The sequence below is a fragment of the Callospermophilus lateralis genome, chromosome 1, assembly GCF_048772815.1.
Source record: "Callospermophilus lateralis isolate mCalLat2 chromosome 1, mCalLat2.hap1, whole genome shotgun sequence".
NCBI classification, from domain to species: Eukaryota; Metazoa; Chordata; class Mammalia; order Rodentia; family Sciuridae; genus Callospermophilus; species Callospermophilus lateralis.
This window is the reverse complement of record NC_135305.1, coordinates 203,628,995-203,650,374: the sequence shown is the minus strand read 5'-3', so window position 1 is coordinate 203,650,374 and position 21,380 is coordinate 203,628,995. Positions and strand designations below refer to the sequence as shown.

The 21,380-nt window shown below is 36.4% G+C and overlaps 1 protein-coding gene across 1 annotated transcript in view; it reads left to right on the top strand.

The window, feature by feature from the left end:
* The window catches only part of Ulk4 (unc-51 like kinase 4), a 501,941-nt gene that overhangs the window by 40,132 nt on the left and 440,429 nt on the right, over positions 1-21,380 (top strand). Inside the window, exons 13-17 of the mRNA XM_076869315.2 lie at positions 1,274-1,378; positions 3,610-3,670; positions 5,357-5,538; positions 6,309-6,355; positions 13,964-14,042. Coding sequence (XP_076725430.2) covers positions 1,274-1,378; positions 3,610-3,670; positions 5,357-5,538; positions 6,309-6,355; positions 13,964-14,042 — 474 coding nt within the window. The remainder of the gene's footprint in view (positions 1-1,273; positions 1,379-3,609; positions 3,671-5,356; positions 5,539-6,308; positions 6,356-13,963; positions 14,043-21,380) is intronic.

Below are 21,380 nucleotides of genomic sequence, written 5' to 3'. Positions count from 1 at the left end.
TGATTTTGGCTTCCTGAATGTTCAGTTACAGCATCTACATATAATGATAACTTAGTCACATTTTTTTCAAGTACTAGCCTCTTTGCTCTGTGGACTAGTTACTTACTAGCAGTTCCTACAAGTGGTCGTCAGCAGGGATGCCCATCCCTTGGCTCTGGTGGTGACTCCACTCCTTTCCTGTTCCCCAGGCTCCCAGATCACCATCCTCTCCATCAGGCTTTTATTGTAACTAATCTCCTAACTGATCTCCCCAGGTCTTCCTTGCCTTCCTCCAGCCCCTTCTCTGCTAAAGCTGGTGTGATTTTTTTAAAAAAGAACTTTTATTAATTACAAATGTTCTCTTTTGAGCAGCGTCGGGCATTGTTATAAATGCTCTACACTTATTCTTCACAGTCCTGAAAGGTTTACAATTTTAATCTAAGGTAAAACAAGGTTTTAAGATTCCATAATTAACAAGTATCCATGTCAGTCCATCCCCATCTGTCTTGAAAGTTCATGTTTTTTATCCTTCATGTGTTTTTATATATCTTTTGTCTAAAGTTGTTAAGGCCCATCTTGGTTTCTAGAAACTTGATGAGCTGTTTCTTTATCTATGTCCCTTAGTTTTAGATAACTTCTTTCCTCACAGATTGGGTTTTCTGTTTGTTTCAGTTGAAGTTCATAATGCCTAGATCCTCTTTTTCCCCTGATGTTATATACTAAGTCATAACACTAGGAATAAGAGATCTAGTTAAGTAGAGCACAAAGAAACACCTCAGAGGAACTGATGGTGAACATCTGCTTATCCATTTTCCTTATTTATCAACTCTACTATAGGTTTTTAAATATATTGGTGTTTAACACCTTGGGCTGAAGTACTGATTTGCTACCAAACTACAATTTTCGTTTCATATTTAATATTCATAAGACAAATAATTAGCATTTTGTGAAAGAAAAAGCCATGCTAGTAATCAAAACCAGTTCGCTGCCTCACAGTTTAGAATATCCCACTATAGGAGGTCTGTCTCCTAGTCCTAACCAGCCTTGGTGGCAAGGATTCCCTGACATGAACAAACCCAAGCCTTGTGTTTTCCATCTGTAAATGAGAATAATGATACACACAGTTCAGGACTTTTGTGAAGATTGGTTGAAACTGTGACAGTGCTACGAATAGCAATTAAGATCCATTGATACCAAAGACCTTTCACAATGATGTCTTCCTCAGCATCTTGTTAGGTCTCCTAAGCTTTTTATCAGTCATAGAAACAAAGTGTAATTTTTGTTCTTATTTCAGGTGACAAATGGACACTTGAGCCAGGAGGCCCTGGAATCCCAGATGAGAGCACTAATCTACACAGACTCAGATCTTATTGTCACCCCAATTATCGACAACCCCAAGGTGCGGAAAGATGTGTAACTACCAAGGGCTGAGTTTTAGGCTTCACTGAGGGCTGGAATTGGTGATGTTTTCATTCAGAAAATTCTTTGCTATTCCTCTTGTCTGCTTCTTTCATTTGAGCGACTACGTCTGCCTTTCCAGCTCCCACCTGGTCTGCAACTCTCTCCTTCACTTCTACCTCACTGGAGTGGTGAGTTTTCTCCTCACTGTTTTTTTTTTTTTTTTAATATTTTTCAGTTTTAGGTGGACACAACATTTTTATTTTTATGTGGTGCTGAGGATCAAACCCAGTGCCTCACGTGTGCTAAGTGAGGACTCTACCACTTGAGCCACAACCCCAGCCCTCCTCCTCCTCTTCCTCCTCCTCACTGTTTTTGATGTTGCAGCTCTGCCTCTTGTTACTGCAGTCTTGACATGTGGGGGTTGGCTGCAGCCCTCTGCACTGCAGACCTTAGCTCTCAGTCCCTTTCTTTCTCCATCCATACATCCTTGAATCACTCCAAGTATCCTGGTTGCTGAGGTATTAAAAGGTGGCCATGGGTCAGTGAGTGGTGCTCACCAGGTTGAGGCTGAAGGTGAGTGAGTCATACAGAGACCCCTTTCTCTCGAAGGCTGTCAAGATGCAGAGCAGATGTGGGAGCAACAGCCAGAGTGTAGGGAGTCATGGTTCACAGTGCACTTCTAACCCAGAGTGAGCTTTGTTTCTTCATGTGTTTTTGGATGTAATATTATGGTAATAAGGTGTGAATAATCACTTTTAAAATAATACTTTCTTTGTACTGCTGTTTTTTTTTATTATTTTTTTAATCCAGACCCCCAACACATTTCACGCTTTGCTTCCTATTCTAATTTTTATGAGTTCACATGTCTGGCAGAGTAACTGTGAATTATACTACATTTGATGGGTAATGGAGCATTTTCCCCAGTGAACTTTCTATCAAACTATTTGATTATATTGGACCATGTTCTTTTTCTTTGGTTTTATAACCCGACTTTTAGGACCAATTTTAGATATCAAGGAAAGGTTCAAAATTATAGTGGAGCTCTTGGGTATCAAAAGGCATTCAGCTTCTCCTGGTGTGAGTCATCTTATAGGACCACAGTAGTATAGCAAATCCAGGAATTAAAGATTAAAACAGTGCTGTCAATTACCAGATTTATTTGCTTTTTTTTCCCACCATGTCATTAATGCCCCTTTTCTGTTCTAGGTTCGTGTATTACAGTTATTAATGTCTCCTTTGTCTCCTATAATCTGTCCTTGTTTTTTATGGCCTTGTGATACTTTCTTAGTCTTTCATGACTTTTGCACTTTGAAGAGTAACTGGCTAGGTATTTTATAGAATGTTCTCAGTTTGGGTTTAAGGATTTCTCATGATTAGAATTTAAAGTGAGACCAGGAGATTATATATTTTTCTCAAAAGAGTATTACCAGTAAAGGGTTTTAAAATGCTATATGTAGAGGTTATGGAAAAGTTAAACATAGAAATAGCGAAATTTTCAATGAAAAACCTCAAGGTGAGTACCCCAGCTGTTTTTGAAGTCATGGATCCAGCTACGTGGTTTCTTCACTTTTCTCTTTATGCTGTTCCATCTGCCTGGAAAGGTTCTTCTCTAATACATGAGGTCCTACTTGGCCTTCCAGAACACAACCTGCATTCCACCTCTTCCATCAACCCTGTCCTGACTACATCAGCCTAGAAGTTTTTCGTCTGTTCTCTAAATTACATGTAAAAAAATTTATTTTATATGTTTTGTTTATAATTATGTCCTGCATGTTTTGATTTGCTAAATATTTTGTATTGTATTTGTAGTTTAACAAATGTTTATCTCATGTTCCCAACAAGAATATTGGCTTCCTGACAATAGAATCGTGTCTTTTATTTTGAACCCACCTTAGTGCTTAGAATAGTCTCTCACTCTGGTAGGTGCCCAGTAAATATTTGTCAAATGCTGACATTTCTAACCTAGACAAATTAGTTGAAGAGTAATCCAAGATAGGGCAAATCTTTTTTGTGAAGGTATATTTTATTGCAGATATCAGTTGAAATGATTTTTAAAAATAAATTGTCTATATTTAATCTGAAATAGCACTGTTGAAATCTTATGATAAATTTTGCAGCATTTGTTTCCCTCATTGATTTATATTCTGTAGGGGACATTTTAGGACACATATCTGTTTCAGAATCTCAGAATGCATCTTAAAAGATTTCTTTTTTATTTTATAACCACAGATTTTGAAGCAACCGCCAGTTAAATTTGATCCAAAAATATTGCATCTACCAGCACATTCAGGTAGGCTCATAAATGGCTTATCAAACATTTTGAATTCAGATTCAAATATAAAATTTATATGCAAATGAAATTTGTGTAGGAATAAATAAATTTCTATTGTCTTACTATTTGGCTATGTCTTCATGGCAGTGTTATGCAAATCATAAACCATCTGCAATCCATTCCTGCCAGCTTTTGATGTTCCTCAGCTGGCTCTGGCTGTCCTGCACACTTGTCGATGAGTTTTCCTATCAGTGAATGGAGAGTCTTCTCCTTCCCTTCCCTTGGAGAGCTAGTAGAATTTCTTTGATTTACGGAGTTCTTCTGGGTACACAGGGTTGGGACCATAATGAAGAAATGGTAGAAAAAGCGTACTGCTGTGAGGATTGTGTTTGAATAGAGATACTTAAAGAATGTTTGTTATGTTTCCTTTCAGCTAATGAATGTCTTAATTTTGAGTGTACACCAGAAACTTTTACATACCTTCACTTGATTGAAGAAGCTGAACAAATGATACTTCAAATTGTTAAGCTAAATTTGGAGAAAATTCTTCACTGTAGTCATCTAGTATTTATGATTTGAAGTAAATTCAAAATAAAGTATTCAAATTTGAATAAACCAACTAATGCTCTATATAGGTCAACTTAACTAATAAAGCCTCAAAATCTCAGAGGGTTGTTTTGGAAAGATTAAAATGAAGCAAAATATTATTCATAGTGCTTTCAGTGCCAACAATTATTTATGAAATATTATCTGAAGTAGCATTCTTCTTTCCCCTTTGAGTTATTTATAAATTTATTTTTCCAGGTAATCTTTCTTAAAAAGATCAGCTGAAAGGATGCACATTTTAATTCATTTTTTAATATGAAGATTGAACTCAGGGGTGCTTAAGTGCTGAATCACATCCTACCCTTTTTTAAAGACCAAAATCTCACTAAGTTGTTTAGGGCCTCATTAAGTTGCTAAGGCTGGCTTTTAACTTGGAATCCTCCAGCCTCAGCCTCCTGAGCCACTGGGATTTCAGGCATGCACCACCATGTGTGTCTGCACATTTTAGATGGTATCTCATTTTCTAGCCTTTGCCTTTTGTTTGTATAGGGACTTGGAGGTAGGATTTCTAGGTGATTCCAGCTATTGTATAAACCTGGTTATAGTGAGCAGTAATTTCATGGGCACTTTTTAAAAAATATTATTTTTAGTTGTAGATGGACACAATTTATTTATTTTTATATGGTGCTGAGGATTGAACCTAGAGTGCGAGGCAAGCACTCTGCTACTGATCCACAATCCCAGCCCTCATGGGCATGTTTTAACAACTGTAGAACCTATGGCTTTTTCAGTATTTTAGGGCTGGGCTGATAGAAAGATAAAAAGGCTATCTTGTTTCCTTGAAATACAACTTTATTTAACTTTATATTTTGTTAAGTCCTAGGTTGCAGAACAGTTCTCCTTTACTCATCTGCCTGCCTTTTTGAGCAGCTTTCCATTGAAGTAGTTAAGAAGTCTCCTTGGGTAGATGGAGATGAGGACTATAGGACAAAGAAAAGTAGTGTCATCTGTGGAGTGTTTTTGGTTTGATAGTGTTAAGGTTTTCTTTGTCCTCATCCTTGCTCTCAAAATTCTGTTTTTTTTCTCATGTTTTCAGCAGTACTTTTTTTTTCACATAATATATTACTAAAAGTATATATATATTTTTTTCCTCTGCAGTTGACAAGTTGTTGTTTCTGAAAGACCAAGATTGGAATGACTTTTTGCAACAAGTGTGCTCACAGATTGACTCCACCGAGAAGAGCACAGCGGCCTCCCGAGCTAAGCTGAATCTCCTCTGCTATTTATGCATGGTGGCTGGTCACAAGGAGGTAGCCACCAGGCTACTCCATTCCCCGCTGGTAGGTAGAGTGAGGCAAAAGCCTTTTCTTAGAGTCCCCACAACTTGCCTTCATGTGCTTAGCTGTTGGAGATTACAAGATCTTAAGTTCATGAAAATTATCCATATTTTAATTTTTGGCCTAAAAGCACTGGGTAATTGGTGAGTTCAAGGTTTTTTTTTTTGGATTCTCAGCTTTTGTTTTATGTAACTTAATTCTAAGAAAGTTTTCACATATGCATTGAACTGTCCTTTGGAATATGGGGCCCCTTGACTGGGCCAACCTGGTCAATGCCAAGGCTTCTGAGATGACATTGAAGGGAGGCCTCAAGGGTCTAGACTTATTTTCTGTTGCCCCTGGAAATATTGTTGCTTGGAATGTCTTGGCTTATTAGTAAACCTGTAGGGATTTGGCAGAGCTTTTGAAGTCCTCTTCTGGGAGGAATTACAGTGGTTTGGAGATGTTTTCTGTGAGGGACCTCATTTGGGAACTAACTTGAAAAAAAAATAAGTGCCTTTTGCATTAATACTATTAAGATAGTATTAATGATTTCTTTTGATAGTTGGTGTATCAGGTGGGAGTGGAATATAAAGTGGCATTAAATGGTAAGAAAAACTTAAAGTACTTAGTTTTTGGTTTTACTTTATTCATGTACTCAGTGCTTTGCATATTTGTAAATTACTTTCTTGGTGTATAATTTACATTTTAGCTGTGTAAAGATCTGATTTGTTAACTTAGTCATCACTTTCTATGCCGTTTTATGAATTAAACGTATATTTTTAAAATTCTAGTTCCAGTTGCTAATCCAGCATTTGCGAATAGCTCCAAATTGGGATATGTAAGTAACATTTATGTTTTAAAGAGTTCTTTGTGATTTTATGAAGTTATTACAAAATATATATTTATAACAAGTGCTGAGTCGAAATGCAATTTCTGGAGGCATCCTGATTTGTTCATTTAAAAAGATTTAAAAATAGACATTATCCTACTATAAACACAATTCTGGGATTATCTGAGCAATGTCTAGAGACTTTATTGACTGTTACTCTTGAGTATTCATTGTGGAATGGATTCTGTGTTTCCTGTTACACTCCTGTGAGTTTTCCCGTTGCTACCTGTTTATGTACTCCAGCACATAGCGTCCCTGTGATCTGTAAACTCCTGAGGGAAGAAGTGCACTTTTTATGGACTCTGCCTGCTAGAGTGAAAAGCACATTTGCTTCAGGTATTAGAGGGCTCAGGGCTCTGGCTGCCAATGAGATGTAGCCAAATGTTGAAATCTTCTTCTGAGTCTGCTTCCTGGGGAGTGTGCATAGGACAGAGGCAGACCTGGGTGTGGTGGATTCCAGATTTGTCCCCTGGGAAAATTGCTTTAACTGCTGACCCTCACTTTCCTTATCTGTAAAATGGGGATAGTGTAACTATCTGATAAACTAAATATGTGGAAAATCTTTTATAGCAGACATTTTAGTGGGTGCTTAATATACATTGGGGGTGTGGAATTTGTAGTTCTTATTATCATGCATACTTATCTCATGATTGTTAGGAGAAACATATGAGAAAAGGGAGGTGAAGGAATTTTGTGAATTGTGGTAGTGGCATGATAGTAATTGTTTTTCCCTTCTGGCAAAGTGCTTTAGGGTAATTAATCATCCTGATGCATCTTCAATGTTACTCTCTCAAAGTAAAATTTGGTATAAAGAAAAAGGTGATAGTTGAGCATTTAATATGAGATTTGTTGTATGTTCATTGAAAAGGAACCATTGAAATTTTTATTAAAATACTTTTGTTTAAAGCTTCTATCTTTGAATGGAGTGCCCCCTAGTGACATTAGAGCAGACATTAGTTCTTTCCAAGTACTGCTTTAAAACTATTTCTCATTTTTTAAATTGAAGTTTAACTGTAAAACAGTTTTGAGGAAAATGATAAATATTAAGGTAGACAAGTCCTCTGATTGGAGCCTTCTTTTTCAATAAGGAAACTGCTGCTTCTAGTTTTGCTCAGTTTTCCAAGTTTGTTCTGCATATAGGAAAACAAAATTAGAGTCACATGATACAATTTTAAAGTTTCTCCTCATTCTCTCTTTAGAGATACCTGTGTGTGTTACCTCAATTCTACTTTCTATATCTATGAATTTGGTTACTGTGTGTACTTATATGAGTAGAAGTATGAATATTTGTCTTTTTGTGTGTGGCTATTTCATTTAGCTTTGTGTTTTCAACGTCCATCCAAGTTATAGCATGTGCTAGAATTTGATTCCTTCCTTTTTAAGGTCAAATAATGTTCTAATATTATGTATCCTTTCATTTGTTGGACACTTGCATGGTTTTTACCTTTTGGCCATTGTGAATCATGTTCTATGAATGCTGGTCTTTGTTTATTTTCCTGATTATAACTCTTCCAGTTGGAGATCATGGTTTTGGTTTACATTTCTTTTGTGACTAGTGATATCGAGCAGCTTTTCAGGTACTTGTCGGTTATCTGTATCTTCTTTGGAGAAATGTCTATTCAAGTCCTTTGCCCAATTTTGAATTGAGTAATTTATTTTTGTTCTTTATATATCCTGGGTATTAGCTCTTATCAAATAAGAGATTTAAAAATACTTTCTTTCGTCCAGAGTGTTTTTTGCCTTCTTACTGTGCTGTAGTGATCTTTGATTTATAAAAGGTTTTGACTTTGATGAAGTTTGATTCAAGTAGTTTTTCTTTGCTTGTTTGTGCTTTTGGTGCCATATCCAGAAAGTCATAAAGTTTTCTCCTATTTTTTTTTTGCTAATAGTTTTATCGTTTTTAGTTTTGAAGTTTAGATCTTTGATATGTTTTTGAATTAGCATTTGTAAATGGTGTAAGTTGAGGGTAAAACTTGATTGCCTTTGTGTGTGGATATTGTTTTACGTATACCTATGTGTCAAAAGGTTTGCCTTTCCCCATGGAATGGTCTTGGTACCCTTGTTGGAAATTGTTTACACATACATGTGAGGCTTTATTTCTTGGCTCTCCATTCCATTCCATTTGTCTGTATCTTTGACTTTATGCTAATACCACACTGTCTTGATTACTGTAGTTTTAAGTTTTGAAGTTGTGAAAGGTCCAAATTTTTTATTTGAGATTGTTTTAGCCACTTAAGTGTCCTTTAAGATATGAATTTTGGGGCTGGGGTTGTGGCTCAGTGGTAAAGCACTTGGCTAGCATGTGTGAGGCACTGGGTTTGATTCTCAGCACCACATATAAATAATAAATAAATAAAATTAGAAAAAGTAGTTCCCCCAATTTTTTTTTTTTTTAAAGTAATAGTTTTACATCTGAATACGATGAGGTTAAATGCTCATCTTTTTGGAACATTTCCTCCATTTCTATGATCAAATTCACTTCTTAGTTGATCAAATTTCATTATTCTGTAGGTTTGTTTTGTTTACTTTTCCAAGAAGGCCTCTCCGTGGCTCTGCTTCTGGAGTAGTTGCCTCCTTGGGTGTTTCTGTCAGACCCTGTGGCTCAGGGAGGCAGTCTTGCCCCTGGAGCCATTCACCTCCACGCCACAGTTTGGACTTGTGCTGTCTTCCCCTGTGCTGACTGTAGCTCTGCAGGAACTGGGGCCAACGTCAACTTTTCTTCCTCTTGTGTGTATCTTGTTTGAGTTTGCTTTATTTTGTCTGAACTTTTCTTTTTATTCCAGTACAGGCAAGTTTTTACTAGACCATATGTAGGAATCTTTTTACAAACATGTTATAGCAGTTGCTTTACTAAATTCTTAGCTCCTCCCAACATTTCATCCTTTTATGCTCCTGAAAATAGGAGCAGTATGGGGGTGGGATTTGTCTTTTTGACTCTTAAACTCTTTTGCTTTCTCACTTTGTCCTTTTTATTGTGGTACAGTTCACTATAAAATCAACTTTTTAAAAGTGTAGAGTTTGGGCTTTAGTACATACAAAGTTGTGCAACCATCACTGCTATCTTATTTCAGAAGATTTTTATCTTCCAATGAAAACCTTGTACCCCTTGTGTTCCCCTAGCCTCTGAAAATCACCTACCTACTTTGTTTTTTTTTTTTTTTTGGGTCCTGTGCTGGACTTTGCAAATAAATGGAATCGTATAGTATGTGGCTTTTTGTGCCTAACTTCTGTCATTTTGCAGGCTTATATTTTTTGTAGGTCAGGGTTAATCCATCTTGTATGTATTAGTTCGTATTCATATGCCAGTTTTTGTCTGAACTTAAATGTTTTCATCACAAATGTAACTAGTAGTTGAAATGCTGGCTTATACGCTGTGTTCAATCTTTTGAGGAACTGCCATGCTCTTTGCTTGCTATTCAGTATCTTTGTCATCAAGCTTGGTATTTATCCTGGCTTATTTTTTAGGATTTCTAGTGAATTTTAATTTTAATAATCATTTTTTGAAAGTTTTTATTTTTTTGTTCTCTGTTCGTTCTTCCTGCCTACATTTGGTATGAAATATACTTTTGTATTGGAGACAAATGTTAGGATTGTTTAAAAAAATCCTTTGAGATATATTAGGATTAAATATAATAATTAATATTTAAGGTAAGGCCTTAGTATTATAAAACTTGTGTGCTTATCTCTTGAACCTGTAGGTCACTTCTTTTTCATTATAGTTCTGCTTTTTAATGCTGTTTATTTCTAAAATGCCTGATATTTTATTCTTACTTAATATGATCAAATGATGTATAACGTGGTAATACCAGTTTCCTCCATGCTTGTTTAGTGTTTCTCCTTTAAGGGAGGAGCCCTGCGTATCAATAGGTGGGATCTGTTGGCTGGTGGACAGGTGTATTTTCTTTCTCTCTCTTTAAAGAAAGAAAGAAAGAGAGAGAGAGGGGAGAGAGAATTTTTTAATATTTATTTTTTTTAGTTTTCGGCGAACACAACATCTTTGTATGTGGTGCTGAGGATCGAACCCGGGCCGCACGCACGCCAGGCGAGCGCGCTACCTCTTGAGCCACATCCCCAGCCCCTTTCTTTCTTTCTCTTTCTCTTTCTCTTTCTTTCTCTTTCTCTTTCTTTTTCTTTCTCTTTCTTCTTTCTCCTCTGTTTTTCTCTTTCTCCTTTCTTTTTTTCTTTCTCTTTCTCTTTCTCTTTTTCTCTTTCTCTTTCTCTTTTTTCTTTCTTTTGTTTTTTCTTTTTTTATTTCTTTTCTTTTTTCTTTCTTTCTTTACACTGGGAATTGAACTCAGGGGTGCTTAACCACTGAGCCACATCCCCAGCCCTAGGGTCTCAGTGAATTGCTAGTGCCTGACTAAGTTGGTGAGGCTGGCTTTGAATTCTCAATCTTCCTATCTCAGCCTCCTGAGTCGCTGGAATTACAGGCATGCTTCACCACGCCTGGCCTTAGGGGTTTCTTTTATTCTCTGTGTGATTCTGTTTGTCATCTGGGACTTTCTATTCCACTTTCAGCCCTTCTTTGTTTCTAATTATCATGGAGTTAAATAATTTTTCTATTTTAACAGATTCTTGCAGGGATCAGTGTCTAGTCTGCTAACATGATTGTGATTTATGGAGGTTTCATTTTTTTATTGTATAATATACACAGAAGTGCTTCTAAATTTGCAGGTGTCAAGGCTTTTTTGCTTATCATTTCCACTTCACTATTTTTATTATAATAGTGAATTCTATGTAATATTTCTGCTTTTGGGAGTGTTCTAATTTATCTTTGTGGTCTTGTATAAAATCAATTTTTAAAATTAGGCCACGAATATGGTCAATAATGGTAGCTAACCTGTTCAATTCAGACTCCAAGATAGTTTCTACATGTGGATTATATCCCTTGATTGTTACAACTTGAGGGAGTACATATTATTAGTCCTTTTGAACTTATGAGGTAACCAAGACCCAGGCACATAAAAGATGAGTAACTACTCAGGGCACTGTTGCCCCCATTATTCTCACTGTGGACTCAAGACTATGCATAGGACATGTGGTTCCTAGTCATCGATACTGTCCAGTACAGTCTTCCATTGAGTAAGAGTATTTATCTTTTTCTAGGGTGTAGAGTTTGGTATATACATGTGTTCCATTAGCCTTGTTGGTTTTACTATGGATGCTTGAATGTGTGTATGTTCACTTTTTATTGCTGAGCTTGGGGAAGAAGTAGATTGAAATTTCTGACTCCCTTTGGCTTTACTTTCATGCTTTGTTACTTGTTGTATGAAGGATCATACCTTATATTTTTTGTAGGTCATACAGTTTTTAGTTTATAAGAAAGTTTCTCATTTAATGCTTTTAGCCTTGAATTTTGCTTTACTTCACTTCACTTTAGCCTTGAATTCACTTTCACTTCTGCTTCACTTCTGAATTCTGCAATGTGCAGCCGTATGTTTTATCCACTCCTTTCCTGCTAACACATGTAGTAACTTAGTTTTTGATGATGTGATCATTTTTGTTTGGCAGACATTTAGAAAGGGCATACTTGTACTCCAAGCACTGGTCTCAGTGTTCACAATGGTGAACAGAACAAAGCTCTGCCTTCATTGACTTTAAGGGTTGACCTTGAGGGAGGTAGATAATAATTGAGTAAACAAATGAACAGTAACTACAAAAATTTAAATCAGCTCTAAGCTCTAATATGATAGCCACTAACTACATGTAGTTTGTTAAATTAAAATTCAATAAAATTTAATATTAAGTTCCTCGCTTGCACCAGGCATATTTTATGTGCATGATTACTGATGTTTTCAGTGTATACTGCATTGAAGAGTGTGGTCATGGAACATTCCTATTATTACATGGAAGTCTGTTGGACACTGCTGCCCCAGATGTTCTTGGGAATACAGGATTGTTCTTAGGAGACTGTGCTGAGTTGGGGAGGGGATTAGAACCTGGAATGGCCATATTGAAGAAAACTGAATTCTGAAAACGACAGTCTTGTGAGGGTCTTGTGTATAGAGTATTATTGTATATAAGTTTTTGTTATAAACTGAGGACTACTGTCATTATTATTTTAAGTTTATAATTGAAAAGTATTAGTGTTTTTAGGTAGGGTATTTTCTCTGATTTGATTTGAAATTATTTCTGGGGAAATTAGAAATATTACCATGTTGTGATACATTTTTATTTCAGTTGAATAAATCTAATAGATAATATTTAATTTTGTAGATTGAGAAATGATTTAGTGTCTCATAAATTTTTTAAAAATTTTTTAGTTGTAGTTGGACACAATACCTTTATTTTTATGTGGTGCTGAGGATCGAACCCAGCGCCTCATACCTGCTAGGCAAGCACTCTACCAGGCAGCCCCAGCCCCTCAAATATTTTTGAGCTTATTTTTGAAAACAGGTTTTGTGTTTCATATTGTCTAATTCATTGGTGAGTTTTTGATAACAAGCATTTGTTTTACAATTGTGAAAAAAACCCAACTAGATCTTAATGCAGCTACCTGTTTGAATTGCACACATGGAAATAAAGCAAGTGACTTGGTTGCAATTGCAGCTCTCGGTGGGCTTGTTTGTCAGCTTTCTGTTGCTGTGACAAATACCTCATTCAAAAAACTTAAAAGTAGTGCCACAGGCTGGGGACATTTAGGATCCAAGGCATAAAAATGGCAAACTGGAGCCTGGAAGCTTCTTTCTTTTGTAAGTTGGTATAATATCCTACCAAATTTTTTTCAAAATGATCACTTTTAAAGTACAGTCTTTATATTCAGAGGTGGGATGGTAGTCATGAAAAAGCTAGGACTTTTATCTGCATATGTTAAGAGAATTGAATTCCTTAAGAATTATCTGTCAGAAGTGTCACTGCACATTTTCCCTGTGCTACTTCTGAGTAGCATGGGTCCTGGGAATGTTTAAGGAACTGTGAAAATTAGTGCATGCTGATGAGCCAGGAAACAGGCAGGTGTCACTAAATGTGGTTCTCATCAACTTCCCATTTTCTTTTCTGGTGAAAAAAATCTTAATTTCCTGTATTTCAAACCACACTGAGGTCTGAAGTTCAATTTAGTAATTTTATCAACTTCATTTTTTGCTAGATGCCAAAGAAAAGCATCATTAAAACTAAATAGGATTAATTAAAATACAAATAATCTTTTTAACGGTGCTCATATATTTACCACCTATATAGAAACTCACTAGCTCAGTAAAAGTGGAATAGAGACCTTAAGCCAAATGCTTGTGTACTCACATAAAAGGGTTAATGAGTATTTCTCTCTTGTCTCAGGTTAAGGCCTTTTCAAAAGTCCATTTTCCGTTTCATCATTAAACCATAGCTTGTTTAAATTTTGTCAACATAACAAATAGAATTACAAAGGACATGGTTATTCCAAGTTTTTCCTTATACATGAGGGATGGTTTCTTTGGACATTGTATGTGTGGATTATAGGCCTGTCCTGTTACACTGAATTTTTATTTCATATTCTTATATCTAAAGCATGGGACAGCTAGTATTGACTTCCTTGGTCCTGACTCTTCTTTTCAAAGTTTGTATTCTCTCCATTTACAGACGGGCCAAAGTTGCTCGGGTAATTGGTTTGCTGGCTTCGCACACAACTGAACTCCAGGAAAATACACCCATTATTGAGGTAATTTCTTTCATTACTGACATGTTATGAATGACAAAAAAAAATTTTTTTTTTCATGATTTAGAACATACAGCTTTATGTTGACCTTCACTTAATTTTTTTTTTTTTTGGTGGAATTGTGGCAATTGTAAAATGAGGATCTGGATAGAATTAAGCTCATTTACAACAGTTGCCTGTTACTGAAGATGGTGTGGCAGAATCCAAGGCCTTTTTGAAGCATTCTGTATAATTCAAATTGAAATTCTTTTGGCTTTTTACCTTGATTTTGTTTTCATCCTCACCAGTTGTCAGTTATTTCTTGATAACTGATTCCAGTATTTAATGGTCTTTCATGCACTAAGGATATTTCTAGTATCAATCAGTCATTTCTTTCAAGTACTGATACTGGGAATTTTTTCTTATTTAGTTAATAATTTTAAGTTCTGTGAAGTGAATACTACTATTGTACTACTTATATGAGTGTCTTTGAATACTGAAAATGGCTTTCTACCTATCCTGTTAATGTGAAGTATAGTCAATTGGTAATGGATTTTTATTCCTTGGGCTGGGAAAGAGTCAAGAGTCAAAATGCATAAAAAAACCCCCAAAGCTTTTAGGGTCAAAAACTCAGGGTAAGGAGAGGGGCTTAGGTAGATCAGAAGCTGATGGTGTGGTATTGGAGCATTTAGAGGAATTATTTGTCTAAGTACTGTCCAAATGAACTTTCTGTAGTGATGCAGACATCCAAGCAGAGGCCTGAAGGAATTGAGGAAATGAGGTGAACTATCTGGCAGAAGAGTATTTGAGACAGGGTGAATAGCATTTGCAAAAGGCTAGAGGTAAAAGAAGTGTGGTTTGCCTGTTTCAAGGAAGAAGGAGGGGTGAATATAGGGCTGATGAGATGATTGGTAGAAGATGAAGTGTCAGAAACTAGATGATGTAGATTTGTTGTAAGATGTGATAAGAACTTGGGATTTTATTCAAAATAAAATGGAGGCCACTGGAGGATTGAGAACAGAAGAGTACACTGTTGTGCTTATGTTTTAAAAGAATCACCCTATTTCAGGGACAGGGTAAGGTAGACTCAGACTAGTGTAGAAGGTGAGAGGTGATGGTGACTTACATCAGGTTTTTAGTCACCTATGCATACTTGCATGTACTTACAAATATATTTATTTCCTGGATATACTAGAAGAGTGACAGATTTGCTAATTGCTATAATATCTGAAAGCAGACTTTAATATCCAAGAAGTCTGGCCAATATAAATTCTAATGTTCAATATTCCAAATCCTGAGTTGTCATGGAAATGCAAATGAAAAGTGAAGTGTCAAAATGGTCACCAGATGGGCAAAAATGGAAAAAGTCTCTCAATCCTACATGGTTGTGGTAGTACTGGATAGAAGGAGCTCTTAGATGCTTCTAGGGGGAGTATGAATGAATGTAGCCATTCTGGAAAACTTCTTGGCCATGTCTCCTAAAGCTGAAAACATTTCTACCTGTAACTGAGCATCTATTACCTTAAAACTCAATGTGCCAAATGACACAGGTAGTTACATACTGACAGCATTGTTTATAACAGCCCCACATTTAAAATAATCCATATCCATATTCCATCAACAGAAGAATGGGTGAAGGGTGTCACATTCGGTGTGCTAGTCAGTGCTGAATAGCATTGAGAGTGATGAACAGCAGCATTGGGCAACAGGCCCAAGTGATTCTCAGCCATAGACTATGGGAAAGACTGATCATATATTCAGAACTATTCTGTGGGTTGTGGTTCCTCCCTAGAAGGGGAGCTCTCCTTGAGTAGACAACATGGGGGAGAGGTGAGCAGGTGGGTGTTGTGCAAGGTGCATGGAGAGGAGAGTTGCCTTGTGGCTTAGTTAGGGGAAGATAGGCCAGAGGCCAAGGCTGTATTGTGATGCTGTCCGTAACCCCTGTGGCATCTTTGTGCTTGGAACCCTCTGTAAGTGGCTGGGAGATATGTTCTGCTGTGATAGGAATCCTCAAGGGTCTGGACAGAGGGCATTTGCAGGAACTTGGGGCCTGTCCATACCCTGGGTGATGTGATCTCCTCACCTGTGGCCTGATCCTCTTGGTACTTGCTTTTGCTGCTGCCTGAGAGCTGAACTGCACAGTGGTTTGTACTGTTAGCTAGAGTTCTTGGCTTGTGCTTCCTTCTCTTTGGATGCTGGGTACTTAGTGTTTCAGTATTTCTCCAATTCTTGTTGCTGTCCCTCTCACACACATAGTATTCCTGATGTTGCCTTTGCTGAGAGGAGAGGCCAGGTACTAGTTTCTGAGGTTCTGTATATTGTATTCTTGCACTGTTTCCCTCCGGGCTTTTCACTGGTGTTTTGGATGCAGACTTGGGAGAAATAATTATTTCATTAAAAAAAGTAATACTCTATGTTTATCTAGTAAACTTTTGAATTCAGCATACTACATAATGAACCAAATTTTATTCAATAATGAGTTTACATGGTAAGTTGAAATCATGCCAGGTGCTCCTTTGTGATGCAATCTTTATTATTATTATTTTTTATGCTGGGGATTGAACCCAGAGCTGTACTCATGTTAAGTGTGTACCCGGACGCTGAGTGACACCCTTAGGCCCTGTGATGTCATTTTAAATTTTATTTCTTAAAGCACTTTTCAGTTCTTTTGTGAGCAATTGGGTATGACAGTTTAACCACTAGATGTCACTCAAACACTGGAAAAATGTTATGTGTTTAACAATTTATCTTGTGAAAGAAGCAGATATATGGAAATTCAGCAGGTATACAGTACAGTGTTTTCATGTTTTTAGGAGTTTCTTCTAAAAAAACTTGGCTTCATTCTATTGGTGATTGTTACCATTTTAGGTTAATGAGATTAATGAAATCCAGGATATCCTCTCCAGAAAAATTCATGCAACATCTTGCACATGATTTGAGGGGACTTGGGGACCATGTGGAGCCACTGGTGGACCTTTGGCTCAGAGCTTTTGAGACTAGTTTTCTGTATAATGCAGTTAGGTGTTTATATATAGTTTTTCACTAAATCATTCATTAAAAACTTCAGGTGTTTGATGAATTTTTCTCTAGTCATTTTAATACCCATGAATAATAAACATAGGTTGAAGATCCAGTAAGCATTTTAAAGGCATAAGAATCTTACTTTGTTACTCCCTTTGTATTCCACAGTGCCAACCCAGCCAAGTTGCATAGGTATTTCAGGCACTCTGTTAATGCGTAAGGATTAAACAAATGATCAAAAGAATGATAAGAAAAGTATAGTGGTATATATATATATATATTATAGATATATAATTTTTAAAACACAGAAGAAACCAATCAAAAAAATCTATTTGCTATCCTTTTGATATGCTCTAGGTTTCTTTTATCTCTTCATAGCTACAGATAAGAACTGGTCATGATCTTTTCTTTTTTTTTTTTTAATAGAATTTATTGGCTTCTTTTCTATAGAAAAATACAGTCATCTTTAGTTTATTCTCCTAGATAATACATTTGCCATTCTAATTATTGGGGGTCTTTAAGTGTAATAATTTGTAGGGAATATTTCTGGTACTATGCTGCATGTTGTCTCAAGCATGCAGTGAATATATTTTAGGAAACTGAATATAGATGCAGAAAATTCTAGAATTGAAAGGAATATTTACATTAGGTTAGTCCCTTCATTAACATTTTTATTGTGGAATATTTTCATAATATATATAAAAGTCGAGTAGAATAATGAGGTATCATTACTCCCAGAAATTATCAACACTTTTCAAATCTTGTTTCATTTTGTTTCCCCTCCCTTTCTTTTTTATTTCAAGAAAATCGCATTTTTCTCACACTCATTTTTTTTTCCTCATGAAAAGAACTTAAAAATATAGCCCCAATTATATTATCACACCCAGAAAAAGTACTATCAGACATTTCCCTATTACTTTTGGTACCATTCATTTATTACAGAGTGATCTCCATTTGTCTTAGTTGAAAGTGGAATGTCAAACTTTTTTTTGTGGTTTTATGCTATCATTTAACTTAGTCCCCTATCACCTGCATTGCCTGAAAAGATTGGTTAGATGTAGCCCCTTGATTAGATCCAAGTTCACTTTTTTTGGGTGGTGGTGATGGGGGTTAGAATTCTTAGTTGGTGCTGTGGTATTTCCCATTGCCACACAGAGAGAAGCATACATATGGTTGTCTCGTTATTGGTGTATTAGGATTACTCAATAGTTTCAGATGTTAGTCTTACTATAAATTTATCCCTCACTTTCATTTAAAACTTTTAACAAAGATTATCATTGTCTAGATGCATTAATTCTTGAGGACTATAAATTAATGATTTTTTCCATTCAGTAACTCCTTTTCCATTGATAGTTGAATGTTTTTCTTGGAGGAATTTTCCTTGATCAACCATTTGATTATTCTAAAATGTGTTTTAGCAAGGCAGGATATGTGCTTGTTTCCCTTTATAGGCCAGTTTTAAAAATGATGAGCTCATGCCTTTATCTTCAAAACATCCATTGAGGTTTTTTGTACTAAGAAATATATAAACATACACACATGTTTATTTCCCTTGTGGTCATTAGTCTTTTTGTTGCTTTTGTTGGCCCACATCTGTCCATTGAGAGTCCTTTCAGGTTTACTCATTGCTCCTTTTGACGTGACCCTGCCACTGTCTCCAAAGATGTGCTTGCTTCCTGGCAGCAGCATTTCACAGGGCTGCTTGGGAATCGTCATCCCCTAGCTTTGAAGCCACTTCTGTAAGGAACTGTGTTTACTTTGAGTTGGAAATACTGTTTAGAGAGAATAGCCTGTGAAGGGCTGCTCACACACATGTACTGTACATACTTAGACTCACACACACTTGCCCAGTCATTCTTATTTGAGTATAAGTAAATGTGTAAGCATGTGTGTAAGCATTTAAATGAGGAAGCATGTAAGTATGCAAGTGTGTGAAAGTATGTAAGGATGTAAGTGTGCAAATGTGTGTAAGCATGTAAGTATGTGAGCATGTATGAGTGTAAGTATGTAAGGTATAAGTGTAAGTGTGTATGCATGTAAGTGTGTGTTGTAAGTGTAAGTACACGTGAGTCTAAGCATGCGAGCATCTAAGTATATGTAAGTACTGTGAAAGTATTCAAGCATGTAAGTGTTCAAGCATGGAAACATAAGCGTGATGTGAGTACATGTGAGCGTGAATGTAACCATGTGTGTAAGCATGTGAGTGTGCAGTACGTAAGTGTGCAGGTTTGTGCATAAGCATGCAAGTGAAACTGAGTGTATATATAAATGTGTAAGTGTGTGAATGCAAGCATGTAAACATGTAAGAATATAAACATGCAAGCATGTACTTGCACATACTCTCATACTTGCACTCATACACACTTGTATGCTTGCATATTTACATGGTCACACTTATATGCCCATACACTCACATGTCTGCACACCCACACACTTACATGTCTGCAACTCACATGGCCACACACATACGCTTGCACACTTATATACTCACACAAGCTTGAACATGTGCATGCTTGCACACTCACATGCTTATGTCCTTGCAAACTTACCTGTTTGCAATCATATATTTATATGTTCACACTCACATACTTGTACACTTACATAACCACACGCTTAAATGCTTACACACGATCACACATTTACATGTGTATGTACTTGCACACTCACATGTTTACATACCTCCCCACACAACTACATGCCTGCACACATACTTACCTACATGCTTGTGCACTTGCATGGTTGCATTTACGTACTTACACACACATGCTTGCACACCTAGAAAGAATAGATAATAGAAAAAGTAAAAACAGATAAAATAATAGACAAAACCCAACAATACTAGTAGTTAGTATTTTTGTAACTCATTAATCTTTTTGCTGCTTTGACCAAAAAACCTGATGAGAACAATTTTAAGGAGGAAACGTTTATTTGGGGCTCATGGTTTCAGAGGTGTCAATCCATAGACAAGTGGCTTCATTCCTTAGGGCTTGAGGTGCGGCAGAACATCATGGTGGAAGAGTTTGGTGAGGCAAAGTGGATCAGGGCATTGCATCTAGGAAGCAGAAAGTCTACGCTCACTCGCCAAATATATATCCCAAAAGCATGCCTCCAGTGCCCACCTCCTCCAACCATACCCTACCAGCCTTCAGTTATCACTCAGTTAATCCCCATAAGGGGATTAATGCAATGATTAGGTTAAGGCTCTTGTAACAATTTCACCTCTGAATGTTCTTGCATTGCCTCACACATGAGCTTTTGGGGGACATCTATTACCTAGACCATAATACTCACCTGAACAACTTTCTGCCTACACACTTGGTCACTCAAATGAGTTAGAGAAGTTGCCTGTATATTTTCTGAATCTGATAACAGATATAGAGCTCCTCAGATTTTTCTGTATCTTCTAATAATTCATTAAAAATCTTTTCATAAAACAAGTTCCAGGCTTAGATGACTCTAGTGATGAATTAATATTTTCTCTCTCCCCCCAAATATGCATAGCACTATACATACAGGATACATAAAATACATTGATTTACATTTACATTCCCTCATTACTAATTTCACTTAGCTTAATAAGAAGGCACAAGACAGGCAACTTAACATGAGTGGTAATAGCAGAGGTCCTATGACATAGGTGTAATTAGTGAAAATCCAAGTCACTCTGCAATTGGGAAGGATGTCACAAGTGATGTGGTGGGTTGGGTATGGATCAGATGGTCTCAAGGAAACTACTATCTTTAAGATTATTTGATTCTTATTAAGTTTTGAGTGTGATCTACCTTCCCATCCATCTACCCATGCCTGCCTACCTTTACCTGAGTTATTTTAATATTCAGAGTACAAATCCTTGATCCAATGTTTTGTTTTCAGTATTTTCTTAGCTTGTGACTTATCTTTTTATTGTCTTTAAAAGTTAATTTTTTTAAGAAAGTTATGGGTGCATGTTAATTATACAGAATAGTAGACTTCATTGTGGTGTGTTCGTACATGCGTATAACAGTTTGCTCAATGTTACTCCCCAGTACCTCTCTTTACCCTCTCCTCCTCTCTCCCCTTGCACCCCTTCTCCCCTAATGGTCTCCCTTCTATTTTTGTCATCTCCTGCCCCCTAGCCCTAGTTTCCACATATATAGAAAAACATGATATTTGTCTTTGTGACTGGCTCATTTCATTTAACATGATGCTCTCCAATTTCATTCATTTTCATGAAAATGACATAATTTCATTAGAAGTTCTTAATTTTTTTTTTTTTGGTCTGGATAAAGTGGCTTTATTAGAGAAAGCAAAGATTACATAAGATTTAAGAGATGACCTTGAGGCCATTCTTGCTAAAGATGG